At 42.2% G+C, this 18,537-nt stretch overlaps 1 protein-coding gene and 1 long non-coding RNA gene across 3 annotated transcripts in view; one reads left to right on the plus strand and one right to left on the minus strand.

Moving 5' to 3' along the window:
- PGBD5 (piggyBac transposable element derived 5) overlaps positions 1–18,537 on the plus strand; it is a 64,844-nt gene that overhangs the window by 36,126 nt on the left and 10,181 nt on the right. The window contains exons 3-4 of one of the 2 annotated variants that reach the window (XM_074896720.1): positions 1,953–2,087; positions 13,495–13,675. In XM_074896720.1, coding sequence (XP_074752821.1) covers positions 1,953–2,087; positions 13,495–13,675 — 316 coding nt within the window. Of the gene's footprint in view, positions 1–1,952; positions 2,088–13,494; positions 13,678–18,537 lie in introns of both variants that reach the window. The other variant, XM_074896721.1, reaches the window with a different exon arrangement.
- On the minus strand, positions 2,145–3,615 carry LOC141956299 (uncharacterized). Its single transcript, XR_012632885.1, has 3 exons — positions 3,549–3,615; positions 3,189–3,447; positions 2,145–2,337 (listed from the first exon to the last, which is right to left on the minus strand). It is a non-coding gene; the product is annotated as an uncharacterized LOC141956299 (long non-coding RNA).

The raw sequence follows: 18,537 nt of genomic DNA on the forward strand, positions 1-18,537 counted from the left end.
TCCTCAAGTGATGCTTATACAGCCTTTCTGCTTCTCTCCATCCTATGGTAAGGGAGATTATAACAGTTGAACCACACCACTCAGTGGAATCTGGCAGGTAAGAGGGACTTCCCAGTAGCTCAGGAGTTCTTAATGGTGTATCCAACCCCATCCCAAGGGATATGGTCTTCCCTCTGCACAGAAGAGGCAGAAAGGCAAAAGCAAATGAGGGCGTGTTTAATATCTGCAAAATGCTGTCAGAATTCCCTGAGGTGGAAGTGTGAAGTGCCCCAGGTGGCCTTCAGAAAGGAAGAGCAGTGTTTTGTGTGGACCTTGAGAGAGAAAGAGGCTTTGGTTTCAGTGGGGAAATGGGGCAGCTGCAGCTTTAAGAACATAGCTTGTGTGCAGCTCTCCTTGCTCGCATCTGCATTTTGGTGTATAATTTGAACATTTCACAAGAGTGCTTTCAGATGGTCCTGTGAATGTTTTATGAGCCGTTAAGAAGTGGAGTGTGTATAAATGAAAGTGTGCAGCCACCACTGCCTGGGGAGGGCACGGGTGCCTATTTTGGGCTGGCAGAGTGATGTTCAACAACCGTCTTGTATTCAGGAGACCAGCAGCTGCTCATCACTGATGCTTAACTGCTTACCCACCACATCTCCCCTATGAACGTTGCTCCCTGGTTTAATGCAGCTTTGTTCTCATTTCTGCCACTGGCTGCATGCAGATGTGCATAAAAGTAGCACCCATACAGGCATCGAAAGGCTTGATATTAGGGTGAGAACCTCTGCATTGTCGATACCTGTATCTGAGCCTATGTCCTGGAGTGATGGTCACTGGAAAAGAATGGGCTCCTTTAGATCATAACCCATCTGACTTATTTTACACGTCTTTAGAAGGGTATGAATTATGGCCTGCTGGGACTGCTTTCCCCTCGTGAACTAGGAGGGGAGCTGTCAGTGGCTTGCTCTGATTTAGATGTAGATGTCTGATTTTGGTTAGCATTCATCAGCTGAGACCTTTCAACAGAGACTTGCTAGACAACTCACACACCATGCAGTCAGGGATGTGTATGTTCTGCACAGCTACCTGTGAGCTGCAAGGAGGTAGTAGTACTTTTCCGTAGGTGGTTCTGTAGTGTAAAACTTAATGACTTTGCCACAGAATTAATGGAAAGAAGTATAACAAAACAGCTATAAGGAACAGGGAACCACTTACATCATCTGGATGCAGAATGAAGAAATTGCTTTGCTTTCACAGATTTTCATTACTTGTTCCAGTCTGCCTTGTCTTTTTTTCTATGTCTGCCTCTGGTCCTTTATCTTTCTGTCTCCTTTTGTCAAATTTTCCAACTCCTGAGACAGGAGAGGCTTCCCTGAAGCTGCTGCCACTAGGAAAAATGTTTTCTGTCTCTTCAGCACCTCCTTAAATGGAAGCAGAAAATAACTTTTTATCCCTTAACTTCTCTCCCCCTTTGCTGTGTGTTTTCCTTTGCTGTAACCAAGGAATGTACATTACAATGTATTGTAGGGAATGTTTGGGTGGAAGACATTCTGTCAAACAAGATGAAGCTGATGATGAAGCTTGGAGAAGGATACTTGTTCACAATCCCTCCTGCCCCCATTCCCAACCTCATTTTGGAGGGATGTTAAACTCTAGCTGACAGTGAGAGTTACAGGCCACATTTTGGAGGAATGTTAAACTGTAGCTGATAGAAGTGAGAGCCATGCTTTGCAGTCTTTGAAAAACACTTGTAGAGCAGCCATCCACAATGGAGCATGCTTGGCCAGGCTTTGGTTTTTGTTGGATGGTAGCATTGAACAAAAGTGGGTTTGCTCCTTTGTATGAGGTGATGTGCACAAGCACAATGCAAGGATTGTATTTCCTTGGAAGCACCTAAAGCACCATTTTCTTTCAGCAATCCTGTACTTAGCTGTTTCTTTCCCCTCTGCCTCTTTTCTTGCCAATTACAGGTACTACATGAACCCCTGATTGATGAGGATCCTGTTTTCATTGCCACATGCACAGAGAGGGAGCTGCGCAAGAGGAAAAAGAGGAAATTCAGTCTCTGGGTTCGGCAGTGCTCATCCACTGGTTTCATCTGCCAGGTAGGTTTTACCTTTTTAGATGTCTTGATTCAATTCCAGCAGGCCCTTGAATGTATTGCAGGATTAAAGGTAACAGTCACTTCTTTTCGTTGCCTTGCCGGGGGCTAGAATCTGAATACAGCAGGCCTCTGACTCCTGCAGATACTAGGTCCGATGGACAGTGGTGACAACTTGCTGATGCTCCGGTTGCTGTATGGTTTAACTGAGGGTGCCGGTCTCTAATACTGTCCATCTGGCTTCTGGCTCTAAGCTAGTTGAATTGAAATGGAGTTAAAAGGTTTGTCTGCTTGCGTATCCTAAGTTTATCTAAATTCACAGTACCTAGACATTTAGATAAACTTAGGATATACAAGCAGACAAACCTTTTATCTAAATGTCTGGGTACTGTGAATTCTGACATTTTTAGTGAGTCAGCTTCTCTCTCTAACACTGCATCTGTGAGAGCCAGCGGTGTCCAATAGACTAAATCAATATATGGTATCAAGATGTCCATTTTTCTGTGAGAAACATGTTAGCACAGTTTCCTATTACATCTCTTCACACCTCTACTTCTCTAACAAAGAAATAAAATCTGATGTGGCTTCAAGGTGAGAAATGCACTTGAGTGGGAGACGTGTTTAAAGGGTTTTGTTTTAGTGTTGTAAAGCATTGGGGACAACTTTAAATTCTCAGATTCCCCCATTGCTGATAAATTTTGAGAGCTCTTGAAAAATCCAGCTGTTCATTTTGATATCTAGACATGAGGGGACAGATATTTTCTGGTATTTCTTTTCCCCAAGAACTTACGTGAAAATGGTGCCCTGCGTGTTCCAGAGCAGCAGTTCGGGGGTGCAAGTTAGATGTGCACGCTGCCTGCTCAGGCTGAACGCATGTCAGAACTCCAGGGCCTGTGAATTTGCTGCAGTTGAACATTTGTTCACAGTAAAATTTGATCTGTGAATCACCACGACTGTTTGAGTAGCTGTGCAAGAGAAGAGGCTTGCTGGGAAAAAGGGGTTTGCATTTTCAGCAGCACTATTCACTCTAAGAAGAAAATTAGGATCATACATCTTCCACCCAGGTTTTAAAGCTGTCGTTTTGTCCAATACAAAACATATTCACCTTGTGAAGCATCCTTGGAAGTTTCTGCTCTCAAGGCATTTAGAAAGTCATATGCTACACAGAGGCAGTGTCCTTCATCTCCAAGGTCAACTCCACCAGTCCCACATGCAGCTTATTACTGAAACATAATGGGTACAGTGACCACGAAGTTTGCTGATCTCTCTTGCGGTGCTCCCCCAGCCAACTGCCGCCAAACTAATGTCTTCAGACATGCCAGAGGTTTCAGATTCTGACCTTTAATTATGTTGCACCTCCCGTCCTGTCCATTGAGAGAGTGAATTAATGGAATGTCAAATTAAACAGAATAGGTGCTCAGCACCACCCTAATCCTCCTGCTCTCTTAATGAATTAGATACTCACGCTTCACTTGCGTATGACATCCAGGATCATCTTATCAGCCACCTTCTATTTTCATTCCATGACTTGGCTGAAATTATCATCATGCTGAAATGACTGGGTAAGAGGGACTTTAGGAAAGGGTGAAAAAGAATATACAGGAACATGAACATTCATGCTAAAATGGAAAAACCTAGTCTGAGAGGATGGGGGATCTTCAACTATGGCATGCTTGAAATGGTGCATTCAGTTATGTGTTACACTTACAAGGGATCTTGCAGAATCCAAAGCACTTATTTGGTGGTTGTTTGGTTTGTTTCCTGTATTAAAACAGAGATGTTTTATTTCCTGTGTTTAATGTATGGAGAGAATTGATCTAAACAAGAAGAAAATCCAATGTTTTCCCCCTTCATGTGCACACCTTCCCCTCCATCTCTTGTGATACTGCCATCATGAAGGAAAGACTTGTTGCCTGATAATTAAGGACTACCACCTGTCTGCTGCCAGAAAAACCTTACAGCACCCACTTGGAAATATGTAGAAATTCTGTAATAGTGTCTGGATGAATTCCCTCCCTCCCTCCCTCCCTCATTGTTTCCACATTATGACATCGAGATCATTTTATTTGGGATAAAATGTGACTGTAACCACTTCACAAATCAGGCTAATTCAGTTTCAAAAGTCTGGATAATATGTATTTATAAAAAGAGGAAGCAGCCCAGGCAGAAGAGGGAAGTGATCTACATATGACTGGCTCTCAGGAATGGAAGGAACCTCAAGAGGTCTGTGATGCTCCTGGACAAAAGCAAGCACTTCTAAACCTGAATCATGAGCTTGATGTTAAAAGATCTCCATTTGAGGACATGCCAGTTTTCCTAGTGATCTGCTTTTGCTACAGTGAAAAGGGTTGGTTGGTTTGTTTTCCTAATGTAAAACTGATACCAGTGTTTTCAAGCCACGTGCCGAGCTACTCTGTGGACAGCTCCTGGTTGGCAGCTCACAGGGCAGTTGTTAATGTCAGGAGTTTTAGCTGTTTGACTCCCTGGATTCTTCTGCTTGTTCTCAAGAACAAAAACTGAATAATTTTTTGAGGCGTGAGTAAAAACTTCTGTTTGATGGCTTATCATTAGCTTTTTAAGCAAATGGTGTTTGGTTAAAAAACCAGCCCAATAAGCCATTTGTGGAACCGAAGTGGCATAAAAACTAAATATTGTTTGTGGATATAAGGAGGTGCATAGGCTTATATATGCATAATATAAACAATGTACATATAGTAGACTACTTCTCTGTCTTCTGTAATACAGATAACCTGACTCTGCCCTGACAGTTAAGTCTCTCTCTTAAGATGGATGCACAATTTTAGATCATATCTCTGCTTCGGAATTTCTCAAGCAAAGCATCTTGTTGCAGTGAATAGCTTGCTTGCTGAGTATCTTTTCACGGTCAGCTGGCCAAGTGGGAACATGCAGGAAGGACACATCATTCAAACAAAATAAATATATGTCTACAGCAGCTGGGAATGAACAAAACCTTTCAGAGGGTTAGAAGGGCCCCAGGAGAGCTGACTCTGGCAAAGTAAGCAGCAAAACTGCCCTGATACTGTTGCCTTTTTCACCCATCCTTGATTCTGGACATCAAGGTGGCAGCAGCTGCTGCCGCAGGAGAGGGCTTGGGCCTTGTTGTTTCTTTCTTTCTAATTCAATGAGAACTGCAAACTTGGTTTGCAGGACCTCAGGTGTCCCTCTCTGCTCCATCTTCTCTTTGCTTTTCTCATTTCTCTCCAATATATTTCCCTACACACATGTTACCACTAAGACACTTTTCAAACCAATATTTTAATATCTTGATTGCAGTTTAAATTATCACAGTAGCTTAAAAGTGTTTGTTTTTTTCTTAAGAGTATTTCCTGACTAAGTCATCCTATTTAAATCAAAACTCTAGTTGTGTCAGGTTTTATTCCTTTTTCTCTCAAAAAGTCTGGAACACTTACTTGTAAAAGATGTTAATAGGACTCTTTCATTTTAGATATAGTAATAGAGCTCATCAAAAACTGCTGAGTTCCCAAATATCTGATCAGGGCTAGTTATTTTGTCCTGGTAGGACATATAATGCTCTCTTTCCTTTTCTTGTGTGGCTCATAAGAGACTAATGTGGTCCTGAGTAACTGTTACTAAGTGATGCCTAGCCCTTCCATAGCTCCTCCTCTACAAGAAGGTTTTCTGGTCATTTTGCAGAAGAAGAAAGCACAAGAAGCTGGACCCATGCACTGAACCTCACAGGGAGTCAGACAGAACAAGTTACTCCCATTGTGCTTTGTCCTGAAGCACAGGCCCATGGCCCAAACACAACCCTAAAGACAGTCCCTGACCCAAAAAGCCATCAATCAGCAAAATGGAAGGCAGTATGTAGATGGTCAAGAGTACTGCAAAGGGACAGTCAGGCAATATTAATTGCTATGATAGGCAGTAGTGGAATTAGCTCATCAACCTAATTATTTGCTTAAAAAAACCCTGTGATATCATGGTAGAGAACAGATGACTTTATGGATGTGTGTATCCTTTCCTATTCCTTGGGATGAAATTTGTTCTCTGAGGCTATTCTGGACACTTCACTTCCCACACACCCTCCCCTCCCCCAACTCCCCCAAGGGCTCTGCTTTGGCTTTTATTTACTGGCAGAAAGTTCTTGCAAGAATGCATTTAATTTTCACTAATATCCCTGTGAAACATGTCACTTGCTTAGATTTATGAAATGCTTTAAATTCTTGTACTGGGACTGAATTTGAGTTTCCACTTTCCACTGCTTACCCTGAAGAAGTGATGAGTCAGACCAGATTAAGGAAAAGGTCTGTGCCTGCAGCTTGAGTCTTCCCATGTTACTGGGCGATCAGCAACTTGTACTTATAGTGGTATTTAAAGAATGCAGCCTGGATCAGGGGGGCCCTGCTTGAGAGGGTAAGAAATGGCTCTCTCCCTGAAGATCAGCAGTCTCAGTGAAGGGAGATGTCTGAGGTCCCTCCACAGATCAGTGGCAGAGCTGTCAGTTGCAGCAAAAACCCCCAAACAATGTAAACATCATGCTTTTATAGTAAACGCTCTAGTTCATTCTTGATTTCAAATGGGTAAGTACAGTCAGCTCAAATACTTTCCATAACCATGTTGATTTTACAGAGTAAGAACTTAAAACTGAGATGGTGCCCCAAAGAATTTATAATTTCACAACACACCACATAAGTGCATTCATTCACTGGAAAAGGGAAGGGTAAATAAGCCTGGAGTGAGTTTTGTTTTCAAGGTCAGTGTTGCAGGAGAGTTAGCCATCTGTGCATTTGTTTAATAAAGCTGTTCATAAACGTTGGTGTTTCAGCCTGTTCAAATTCTGTTTGGAGATTAGTCTGAGCCCTTGGGTTTCTTTAAACAGGGCTCTGATAATTTCTCTGATGCTGGAACAGTTGCATCTGGAACACGCAGATGTAGCAGCTGCTTTGAGGAGGTTCTCAAGGTCAGGCTTCGGCTAGGAGGGGATCCCAGAAAATCTGATCACCTTCATTTGTCAGTCACAGGTGGCTGGAAACTCCTATCTGCTTTCTTCCTCTGGCTCCTACCAGGCTCTGGCTTTCTAATGCATGTGGTTCTGTATTGTCAGCATCTGAGAATCTCAGATCTCAATTAAAAGTCAAGTCTCTTGCTCACCAGTATTAAGTGGGAAGATAGTTTTGCAGATGTGTGATGGGCCAGCCCCATTCATTTCTGTGGAGTTTACAATCTTACCGTGTTTCTAGATGAGTGGGAAAAACAAACATCTGAATGTGAACTAATGCAGGCGTCTCTCTCAGAGTTTACATGTAGCTGTAGTGTCTATTTTCAGATGGGAATGAAGGTTATTTTTTAGTTCCTGTCTGTGGTGCTTGGAGTTTCTGATGATAAAACCACTTGTGCTGTTGTCTCCTGTAGCTCTTCTCACTTAGCATAACTCTGCCTGGTGTAGGAGGCTAAAAGCACCAGAGCCTCCTGTCTTCCTCACTTTATAGTCTTGCCATAGGAATGCCCCTTGCGGATCCATGATTTTATGATTCTATTCTGTGAAAGGTATTGAAGAGCAAAAAAGAAAGAGCTTTGCAGAAGTTAGCAGTGATTTCCAACCAGGCAGGAGAAGGACAGCATGGAAAGAAGCAAACATGGCCTTGTTTGGCATCAGTGCTTGGATGCCTGGTTTCTCAGGGCAAACGCAGACAGGAATCAGTGTACTGAAAAGGTATAGGAAGAACTCAATAGGAAGGTCCAAACAGCAAAGGCCTGACTCCATTTTCCAGCCCCACTTCCATTTCATGCTGCAAAGAAGAGGGAACTGGCAGAAAGCTGACATGGCTGAAGCAGAGTTAAGCAAGGGGTCTCTGTGGCAAAGCACTGTCTGGATGTCAAGATACATTTAAGCAAGGTGAGAGGAAAGAAGGATGACTGCAGAAATGGAGAGGAGAGACAGGCAGTTCTTGGGTATTTGAAAAAATAGGAAATGCTTTATCACTGAGATGTTACAGATAATGAATCTTCCTGATGTAGATGTGGCTGGCCTGGGAGAAGCTGCAGAGAGAAATCTCTGGTGATTCACAGGTTGCTGGTTCACCCTACAGGTAAGATGCTGTAATGTCCTCAGTGATAAAGAAATCACATGGAAGAGGGATATCACGTAAAGGCAAATAAAGAGCTTTATTTTAAGCCATATTGGGCTTGCGTTGTCAACTCTACCAGCATCTTTCTATCAGTCTTACAAAGATCTTGCTAGAAGATTTGAAAGATTTGAAGAATGTGCAAACAAAACAGATTTTCAGCCCTCAACACAAAGATGTTATCTGGATCTGTGTGTTAATGCAGGTTGAAATGATTCAAAATAAGAAGCAGAGGAGAATAGAGGGAGACCAAGGAAAGAGCTTTGTAGGGAACCCCAAGAGCTAGCTAGGAACAGAATGGGAAAGCCGCATGTCCCTTGCATGCATTTTCAAAGTAGCGTTTAGATGAGTAGGAAGAGAATGAAGAGGGGCTCAAATAAAAAGATCCGGTCTCGCTAGGAGCACCATCAGTGGTGCCAACAGCTGCTGAGGAAGAGCTAGACCTAAGAGCTGGCTGGGAAGAGGGCATTAAAAAAGAGGGAAGTATGGGCTGCGGAAGGTTTGGGGTGGGACTGAAGGGGAGGATCTCCCAACAACTATGGTAATGATAACAGTTAGAGATGAGGTTTAGGATAAGAGAAGACAGAGTGAGGCAAGATCTAGAGTGGTGCTAGGAATGAATGAGTATTTGGCTGTGAAGTCTATAGAAAAAATGAAGTTATGGTTTTGATAGCTATTTAGCATCCAAAAACTATGACATGTTCTTTGTTCTCTTGCTTTTATAACAGTGTCATCTAAAAACTTTGCTTCTATTTTGTTGTTGTTTAGGGTCTGTCCTTTGTGAAGTATTTTGCACAAAGTAGTCCTCAAAATTTTCTTCCTGTTTATTAATATCCTGCCCTTGTTTTTCTTCCAAATGTCATCTATTTTATTTAAGAATTGTACCCTGAGATGCTTCAATTATATATGAATATGGAGTATTTGGGATGTGCTATTCGCAAGTGCTTTCAATTTTCTATCTGGGCTTTGAATATGAGCCCAGTCACCAATATTTTAGTTTCTAGGACACTCTTAAATGTGAAGTCAAGATGCAGCTTTTGTTCCTAAGTGCTTGGGTTTTTACCTAGTTTCTAGCAAGACCTTACAAATCTTCCATATGAATTTTCCATAGAGTAAATTGCTAGTACAGAGCAAAGAAATTCCTGTTGACTTGTAGCACAGATGCCTACTCTGAGATCTTCCTTCCTCTGATAACACTCTCTCTAGCAGTCTGTGTAGCTGAACATACTTGGTTTGAGTTTCTGAATGGCAGGTGATTGACTTGCCTCTCTTCTGTCAGCACATGAAATCTCCTGCTCAGAAATGTGATGTCTTTTCTGACTGCCTCTGTGCAGGCAAACAGTCTTTCCCGAACAGTTTACACTGTTTTTCTTCTTTTGGAAGAGCTCAGCACAGTCTTCTCCTGTACTGTCACTTGGGCATTCAGGTATATTGACTGATACCTACTTTTGAGTTTGTGATGGGAGGAGGCAGAAGCAGTTGTAGGTGGAAGGACGGATGAGCCAGAGACTGTGAAGGTCTTTTCTTACTGTCAGGTTTTCAAAGGGAAGAGACTGTAGGCTGAGGAAAGGAGGGTTTGAGGAATGAGTTATACAGTGTGAGGAGAGCTGGTATTGTGCATACAGGATTAAAACATGTTGAATTGAAAGCATCTGCTGCAGTAGGGCTGCAGTAGATAGAGAGATGGCAGAACTGAACGTGTAGCTGTCTGGTAAGAAATAAATAATTGAGGGATGACTAGAGAAAGCTCTGTTTCGGTTCCAGCACTGCCAGATAAAGAGCTTCAGCCTGTAGTTGTCTCCCAAGACAGATGATGTCACACATTATCCCATTTGGTGTTGTAGATCGAATGGATCAGTAGCCACTGGGAAAAAGATACACAGTAAAAGTGATCTCTGCAAATATTCAGGGAGCATTGCTTTGACTGTCACCCCCAGAAGCAGAGGATGTTGCTGCTGACATCTCCATCTATTGTCCAGCAGCAGTTGTTGAGCCTGTACTTGTGACAATCCTTTGCTGTTGAAACATATGGAAAGGGCACAAAGTTCTAATGCTGTCACAGGACAAACCAGAAGCTCTGGTGAATGGTTTAACAAACATTTTGGGGGAGCAGCTTCTGACTGTGACTGTGAAGGTCTTGCGGCCAATTTCTGGCAATTCTGTGCTTTTTCTGCAGACTTTTGACTGTTAAATACCACTTCTAATGCATTACAGAATGGGGGGGGGGAATGCTTCAGGCTTCAGTAGGCAGGATCTTAATGATATGAGGTAGAATGCAATAAGCTGGATGAGAGGACAGGGAGAGAGAAAATAAAGGCCATATGGGATTGTAGGCACTTGCAAGGATATTTGAAGCTACGCCTTTGCCAGTTGTCTGTACCCAGCCACTGTTTCACAGCAGCCTTAATGCCTTCCAACATTATGCTGCCATCACCCATCTTTCCAACAGAGCTGAGCATGATAAAGCTTTGAATGATGCTTCTCCAAAACAAGAAAAAATGTGCCAAGAACAAAAGCTGTGCTTGGATGGGCAAGGAAATGCCCAAGGAGAAAAAAGAGTGATATATTTAACATTGGAGGAGGAGAGAAGGAAGGTTCAGCAGTGGGTATAGATTTTGAGTAAGGGGTACTGGTGAGGTGAACAGAGCAAGGGAGAATGGAAATCACAAGGTGGCCATTGCAAGGACCCTCGAGATAGAGGAAGAGATAGTGGGAGGGTGCCAGGTGCACGGTGAACACTGCTAACAAAACCTATGGAGTATGTAGCATCCTAGTAGGAAAATAGTTATATCTCAGTAGACGGTTGCATGGTGGGCATGCACTTTAAAGTAGCTGCTTGCAGACCCAAACCAGCCCATGGTGAGGGACCAACTGGCTCATGCCGACCAGCAGACTGTCATATCCTCTGAGGGATACTCTATGGGGAACACAAAGTGAACATGGAGCAGGAGAGACTCTTGGTTGGCTGAGTCTTACTGCAGTAGAGGAGGGGAAAGTGTAGGACACTCTCCTAGACATAGGGATTCGTGCTTTGTTTTCAGCTCAACTGCTAATCCAAGGTCAAAACTAATCTGTCTGTGTCATTTGTCTCCTTGTGCCTTGTCTATAGATTCTAAGGGCTTGATGTGTGGTCTCTATGCTGGCATGCTAGTAACTTAATCTTAATTTTGATGTTAATAATCATGAAATACCTTTGCTGTAAATTTGGAACAATCTGCCCTTTGTATGCATTCCACTATGAAGCTGCTCTCTTGAGCCCTGATTAATAACCTAAATGACTTACTGTAATTAGCTAGTCCTCAGTCTTAGCATTGGGGAAAGCACAAATTTGACAGCTTCCAGAAATGAGTAGAGCTTGGTCAGCAACTCTACAAACATTCCTGCCTTTGTTCTCATCTGGAAACGGTTTCAATCAAAAAATGGATTATTATTTTTTTTAATATAAATAATGTATATTTAAGACTTCCTTTTAGTATATGCTGTGCTTGTTTTTGGAATTAGCATGTATTTGTCCTTGCACCAGCTTTGTTCTTTAGCACATCAATTACTTCAAAATACACATTAAGTTTCATTTCTCAGAGATTTCGTACCTAGCACACTCCTCTTGGGGACTGTTCCACGATGCATGAATTACTAGGGAATATTGCATTAATATTTCTAGAATACCAGTGTTGGGAGATACACCATCTAAAATAGAGAGAAGCTGTTTAATTGAATTTCATTCCCCTCTAAGATCATTGAGATATAAATTATTGGGAGCACTACTGCAACCATGAAAGCACTTTTGTTCTATGAGCATTGTATTGAACTTTCATTTATGAAGGAGTGTGTTGGTAAGAGAAATAGATGCATATACAGGAAAGCAGTGCTGCATATTCTAGGTGGTTGAGGTCTCAAGCAAGTTTAACAAAAGCTTGTTGTGGATACATCAGGAAACAAGGCAAAATTCCTTTTCCTTGTCCCTGAATACCAAGCAAGTTTCTCTGATGGGTAAATTTTTCTGGAATTCCTAAAAGATTTGAGTATTTCAGAGCCACAGTCACAAAGGCAGGCCTGGGCAGATTTTTCAGAAAATTTGCATTTGTGTTATTTGTGGGGTTTTTTGTTTTTTTTTTTTAAATCTTTCCAATTTCCATGGTGTTACAGTACTGATTGAGTGACTAGAGCGGTGTTTGCTGCTTCTCATTTCTCTTTCCAGCAAGTTATTTCTGCTGAATTTTAGAACAAGATGAAGGTTGGATGTCGAGCTGATTTTAATAGATGTTCAAAACTGGTGAAAGTTATACTTGTGAAATACTGTCAGTGAAATAAGACGGAAGGCTTGTGTACAAAGGAAGGGTATGTGTTTTCTCCCTCTGCATGACAATGCAGAAGACTCCTCCTCTAGGGGGAATGTAGAATGAAGCAATAGCTTTACTTCAGTGCTCTTTTAGTTAGTGGGACTGTGTTCAGTTAATTTTAGTCATATTACTAAGAGATAAGTGTTCCTGCACTCTAATACAAACATGTATGTCCTCCTACTGATGATGGTGACAGCTCTCTTCAAATGGATAGTGAAGTGGACTGCACTATAGCAGGATACGCCCTAAAGCTACTGCAGCCTGCTACAAATGAGCCAGGCATTTCCCTGTTAACAGCAGCATATTGCGCTGTACCCTGCTTCCTGGTCCAATCTGTTTCGGTGGGTTGTCTCCACATCATGATCTAAGTAAAGGATCTAAGAATTAGCTCTGTGCCTGGAGAGTTTGGTGAGGGTGTTCTGACTGGCTGGGTGTGTGTGTGTATTGCTGGCTCCTCTCATTTATGGGGGTGCACACACACTTCTGTCGCAGCCTAATGGTTGCTGCCAACAGAAATAAATCTGAACATTGCTGCAGTGAAGCTAATGGGCCATTTCCTTCTGGTCATCTTGTAGTGGCCTTTGTTGAAACTGAAGTTCCCATGCTCTCCTTTTGCTGGCAGCATTAAAGCTGATGCAGATTCAATATAACACAATCTCAGTTATGACTTGAATCTTTTCCTGCCAAGCAATCTTCAAACTACACAACAGTGACAAGAACCTCAGGAAGCCCTTAAGCTGAGGCAAAGGATGCTGTATTTATTGGTAGCTGTGCCAGCTAACCTGAGGTGGTTTTAAAGCAACAGCCACTTGAAAGGGGCTTTATCTATTAGTTTTTTAAAAGTATCTGCTGCCTAGATTCTCAGCTTGTCTCCAGTTGAGTTGACTAGGTATGTTCGCAATTGCATCTGATCCCTCTGGATTCCTTATAACTTTCTGACTTTTCTCCCTATTTCTCATTTAAGATTTACGTCCATCTCAAAGAAGGGAGTGGTGTTGATGGGCTTGATGCTTTGAAGAACAAACCACAGCTCCACAGTATGGTGGCCAAAAGCCTCTGTCAGAATGCATCTGGGAAGAATTACATCATCTTCACTGGCCCAAGCATTACCAGCCTGAATCTCTTTGAAGAATTTGAGAAGCAAGGTGTGTGTTGGGTGACTCAATGGGTTTTAATGATGACATACCTGGGTGTCCTCCTGACGCTGAATTAAAAAACCTCCCCAAAAGCTTCACTGAGATTTCAATTATTTGTATAAATAAGTTGGCCATCTCTAAGAGAAGATCTCATTCATGAAAAGGTACTATGCAGAGGACTTTCTAAGTTGCTCTTTAAATCGTCCTCTTTAAATCCCCATAAAGTTCAAAATGAGGATGTAAAACCATTTTTAATAAGGGTATTTAAAGCCCTTGCTCTTGATCTTTGCTTTAGAAATGTGAGGTCTAATCTCGTATATGGCCTGGGGAACTTTTCAAGGGATTGTGATTTTTCTGTTCCCGTTGTGAAAGACTAGGCATGGGATGAATCCTTAAAGGTGTGCCTTAGAAGTCCTTCCTGATTTAATATCTGTTAAAGATATGACTTCTTTAAATGGCATTTTATGTTATTGCAAAAGCCCTAGCATGGTTCACTTTTTTGAAGGTATAAACATGCTTTGGTACGACAGTTTTTAGTTCTGAAAGCATAATAAACTCTACACTGGCAAAAGCACACTTGCCAGCAGAATGTCCATCAATATGGCAGTGTGGCTCTCCCAGCCAGTTTCTTGCTAGTGCAGAGAGTAATCCCAGGACATCATCTCTGTCCCCTCATCTTGAGTGTGGAAAAGTCAGGTGTTACTGTGCTTTCAGAAATGCTGAGGACTTGTGACTTAACTGTCAAGAGTGCAGAAACCTGTAATTTTATTTGTAAGTCATCTCAATATAACTGTTAGGCTGTTCGTCAGTCAGCACGGTCTTTCAGAGTCAGTATGGTGCATACAATAGATCCTTCATAGCAGCAAAGCTGGAGGTTGCCATTATGAGTCATGTAGGAAGAGGCTATAGGGCTATCTCCCTTTTCAACACACCCCTGATGATAAGAGTTTTGGTTTTGGCATGTTTTCCATTGCAGAAAATTAAACCCACCTGGTGCATGATAGTAATGAAACGTGGCCCAAAGCAGGGGGAAAGACTGGGAATTGAGGTAATATCTTGATTCTCATTTAAAATGAGAACATCAGTGAGCTGCACCAGCGCTGTAGTTGAGCTAGCTCCTACATTATTTTAGGTAAGCTTGGAGGTCACAGAATGCAGTGGAATACTGCCATATTCTCACAAGAGGGTCATGGTTTCCCAAATGCTGCAAACAGCCAAATCGAAAAGAAGTCAATCATATATGTAGTGCACTGGAGTTTTTCCTCTGAGTTGTTTTCCCAGCTGATTATAAGCATTATATTTTTAAAACTACCAAAGCAATGATGCAAAATGTGAGTTCAAAAAAATATAGACCATAACCCACTTATTCCTAGTACCTGAGATGTGTCAGGTTTAAATGTAAAGACTGACAGACAAAACCTTGACTGCTGAGTTGCACCCTTTATGCTTAGCTAGGGAAGGATAAAGACAATACGGCATGACCCAGATGATCCATAACCCTAGTGAAAAAAAAGGTGCATGGCTACTAAACCAACTGAGTGTTTTATTACTTATAGATAGTTCAAATTGTTCACAGGGGTGAATTATTCATGGGTTTTACACTGAACGGATCATTCAAATTAACAGTTTCTAGCAGGTAGCAAATTCAGTAATGTCTTTTTAAAGCATGTAGTTCTTACTTACTAACTGATCAAATATGCTAATGCTCTACTGAGATTTCAGTTTGGTTCATGATTTGTTACATGACTTCATGAGACTTTTAGTGATATTTGACAGCTGCTTCCAAAATTGAATTTCAGATCTGGTACACGCTATCACCTTCCTAGGGGTGAAGCTATGGGGTGGGTGTGGGGCAGACACTAAGATAGCACGTTGATTGGCTTTGCAGAATAGTGTGGCACTCCTATAGAAAGAAGTTCATGGGGAGACCTTGAAAGTCTTTCTGTTTAATAAGGCAACTGTCTGCATTTGTCATAAGTTACTAGGACCTAGCTCAGAGGTTTTGCAGGGGGGTGTTGAACTGGAAGGACTGTGAGACACCGGGAGAAGTGAGATGCTAGAAATGTCAAGCAGTGGTGAAGTCAGGAAGAACCCTGAAGGAGATGGTGTTTATTGACTCTGCTGCAAAGCAGCTAATGTATTGCCAGCATCTGCTGTGATCTTACTGCATTGACAGTATGTCTGGGGAGAGGCAGGCAGAGAAGCCTGGACTCAGCAGAGATCTCTCCTAATGTATCACACAGTCACCCTCAGCAATGACCTTAATGCTTTCTTTTTGTTTGTGGCTTAGCCAACTAAATCTGAACAGGACCACTCCATGACGAAGAAGTGTCATGAGAGCCTGTTGAAAGACATTTATGCTCAGGTGCTCATGACAATCCAAGACCCATTCTTAAACTGACAAATTTATTTTTCTTGATGAAGAAAATTTAGTTTATGGGCTAGAAGCAGGATCAGTGGTAGAAAGATCCCACTGAGAACTGAAAATGAAAATAAATTGGTATTGCTCTTAACTGCTTTATGTGGTTTGGGTTGTTTTTGGTTGGTTTTGTTGGGGGTTTTTTTTGTGACTATCAGCAGAGGAATAGGGGAAGATTTAAATAAGCTAATACTTAGAAACCTTGGGGAACCTAAACTGACATTTAAGGGAACTAAAGGGAACTAAAGAGGCACCCACTAAAAAAATGTGTTAGTATCTCTCAAAATTCTTGATGAAAAAGACCTGGGTTCTTGGTAGCCAGTGAGTTGAACATGAGTCAGCAGTGTGCCCTGGCAGAAAAGATGGTCAGCACCACCCTGGGCTGTGTTAACAGGAGCATATCCTGTAGATTGAGGGAGGAGATTATTGCCTCCTACTCAGCACAGTTTTGGACAACACACCCCCCAGTACAAGAAAAGCATTGATAAACTGAAGTTCAGCAGAGGACCACCAGCCTGACCAGGGTCTGGAACACATGCTCTGCTACAGGGAGGGAAATGTGCTTGTTCAGCCTGAGAAGAAAAGGCTTCAGGGGGACCCAGCAACAGCCTTTTGCTACCCTAAGGAGGTCATCAAGAGGATGGAGGTGGCTCTTAATGGCGGTGCATCATGGAAGGATGAAAAAGAACTGACATAAGCTGAAACAAAAGAAGTAATTCAAACTAGATATAAGGTTTTTCCTGAGGGCAGTGGAGCAGGATGCCCAGACAGGTTGTGCAGTCGCTGTCCTTTATTTTGTCCTTTCATGACCAGACAAGATAAAGCCTTGAGCAGTGCTGTCTGACCTCAGAGCTGACCCTACTCTGAGCAGGGGATAGGACTAGAGTTGTCTTCCAACCTGAATTATCCTTTAATCCATAGGGTCCTGTGATCCTATGACAACTTCTGTGGAACCTTACTATCATTTGCTTTTCCTAACCCACACGTGCATTTCTGCAAAACCCACAGTGTTCTTTATTGAAAGCCTGCTGTGTAGCACCTTCACTGTACCATAGTAGAGAATATAAAGGGATGTCGGTGAACATAATTCTAATATCTATGAAGATACCGAGACCTAAGAAAACTTCAGAAAATAAGACAGGGCACTTTGATCTTTTTCAAAATCAAAAACCTGAATAGACCTCATTTTTATTTTTCAGGAGACATACAAAGCATTTCTTTCTCTGGCCTCTGAATAGAAGTGGGAACCTGCACTGAAATGACCCAGATTTTCTGTTCTGCAAGCAGACAGCAGTTATAGTTACTTGCTGTGACCCTGATTCATAGTGCACATTCCTTCTTTCCCCCTCTAAGCATTAGTGTTGTCCATTACAAAATACAGCACCTCTTAAAGCCCTGCGTCCCATGCTTTCCTGAAACATATGATCCCCAAAAGTCTCTTTTGCACTTTCTGAACCAACAGGAGCATCTAGCTCTGCCCACGGAGTGGCTGAGGTTGGCAATGCTGCAGGAGTTGCCAGCCTGGGCGACCATGGTGCTCCCACAAGCTCTGCAGGATCCTGCAACTCCAGCACATGAACTAAAGCAAGCTGTCATCTCCTTCCCACAACAGGCCCCTCAGTTGCCCTAGCTCTGACTTGACCCAGCATTGTATGCAGGATAAATGATTGCAGAATGTGTATTTTTGCCTGAACTAGCTTGAGCCTGGCTGCCTTTGCAAATGGTGCCGATGAAGATGTGGTGAAACAGGCTTGGCTTCAGCACAAGCTCTCTGGGGTCTGGAGACCCTGGGAATGAATCTTGGACGACTACACCACATTTCCTCATCTTTGTTCAGCTAGTTTAGGTGTATACATTTATATTGCAGCTACACTTTAAGAAGACCAGAGGAGGGCAAGCTGTCTCCACTGACTCCAGTGTGTGTTGCAAACACCTGTTGTGACTCTGATTTAATTACACACGAAAACTTCATTGAGCCAGATGGGCATAAGTTTTATTGCTTCTATTGCTATAGTAACTGGATGGTTTAAAAAAACTACAGCTTACGGCTGTCATCCATGGTGAGAGATACTAGTAAATCTGCAGAAGTGCTGCACTTTTCTAGGTTATACAGCAGGAAGGTTACACAGTGTGTTCCTCAGAGAAGAATGGTTCCCATTATTCTGTATGAGAAGTGAAACATCTGCTGGAAGCTTTCTGCAGGCTTATTGCCTGAGCTAAATGAAAGGCTACAATTAATTATTATGGCTTCTCAGAGATGGCTGTTGCTATTTTGAAGCTCTAGCACAATAGTGTAGTTATTAGCTTGGTTTTATACCATTGCAGTCTCCTGGAGAGAGTATCACCCATCAGTGAGTCATAAACTTCAAGCAGCTAAGGAAAATCTCAGGCTCATTTCTTATCAGAGCAGGAAGATCTTAATATTGGCTAGAAGAAAGTTTTCTATAAGTTT

Source organism: Athene noctua, chromosome 1 (assembly GCF_965140245.1).
Source record: "Athene noctua chromosome 1, bAthNoc1.hap1.1, whole genome shotgun sequence".
Lineage (NCBI taxonomy): Eukaryota > Metazoa > Chordata > Aves > Strigiformes > Strigidae > Athene > Athene noctua.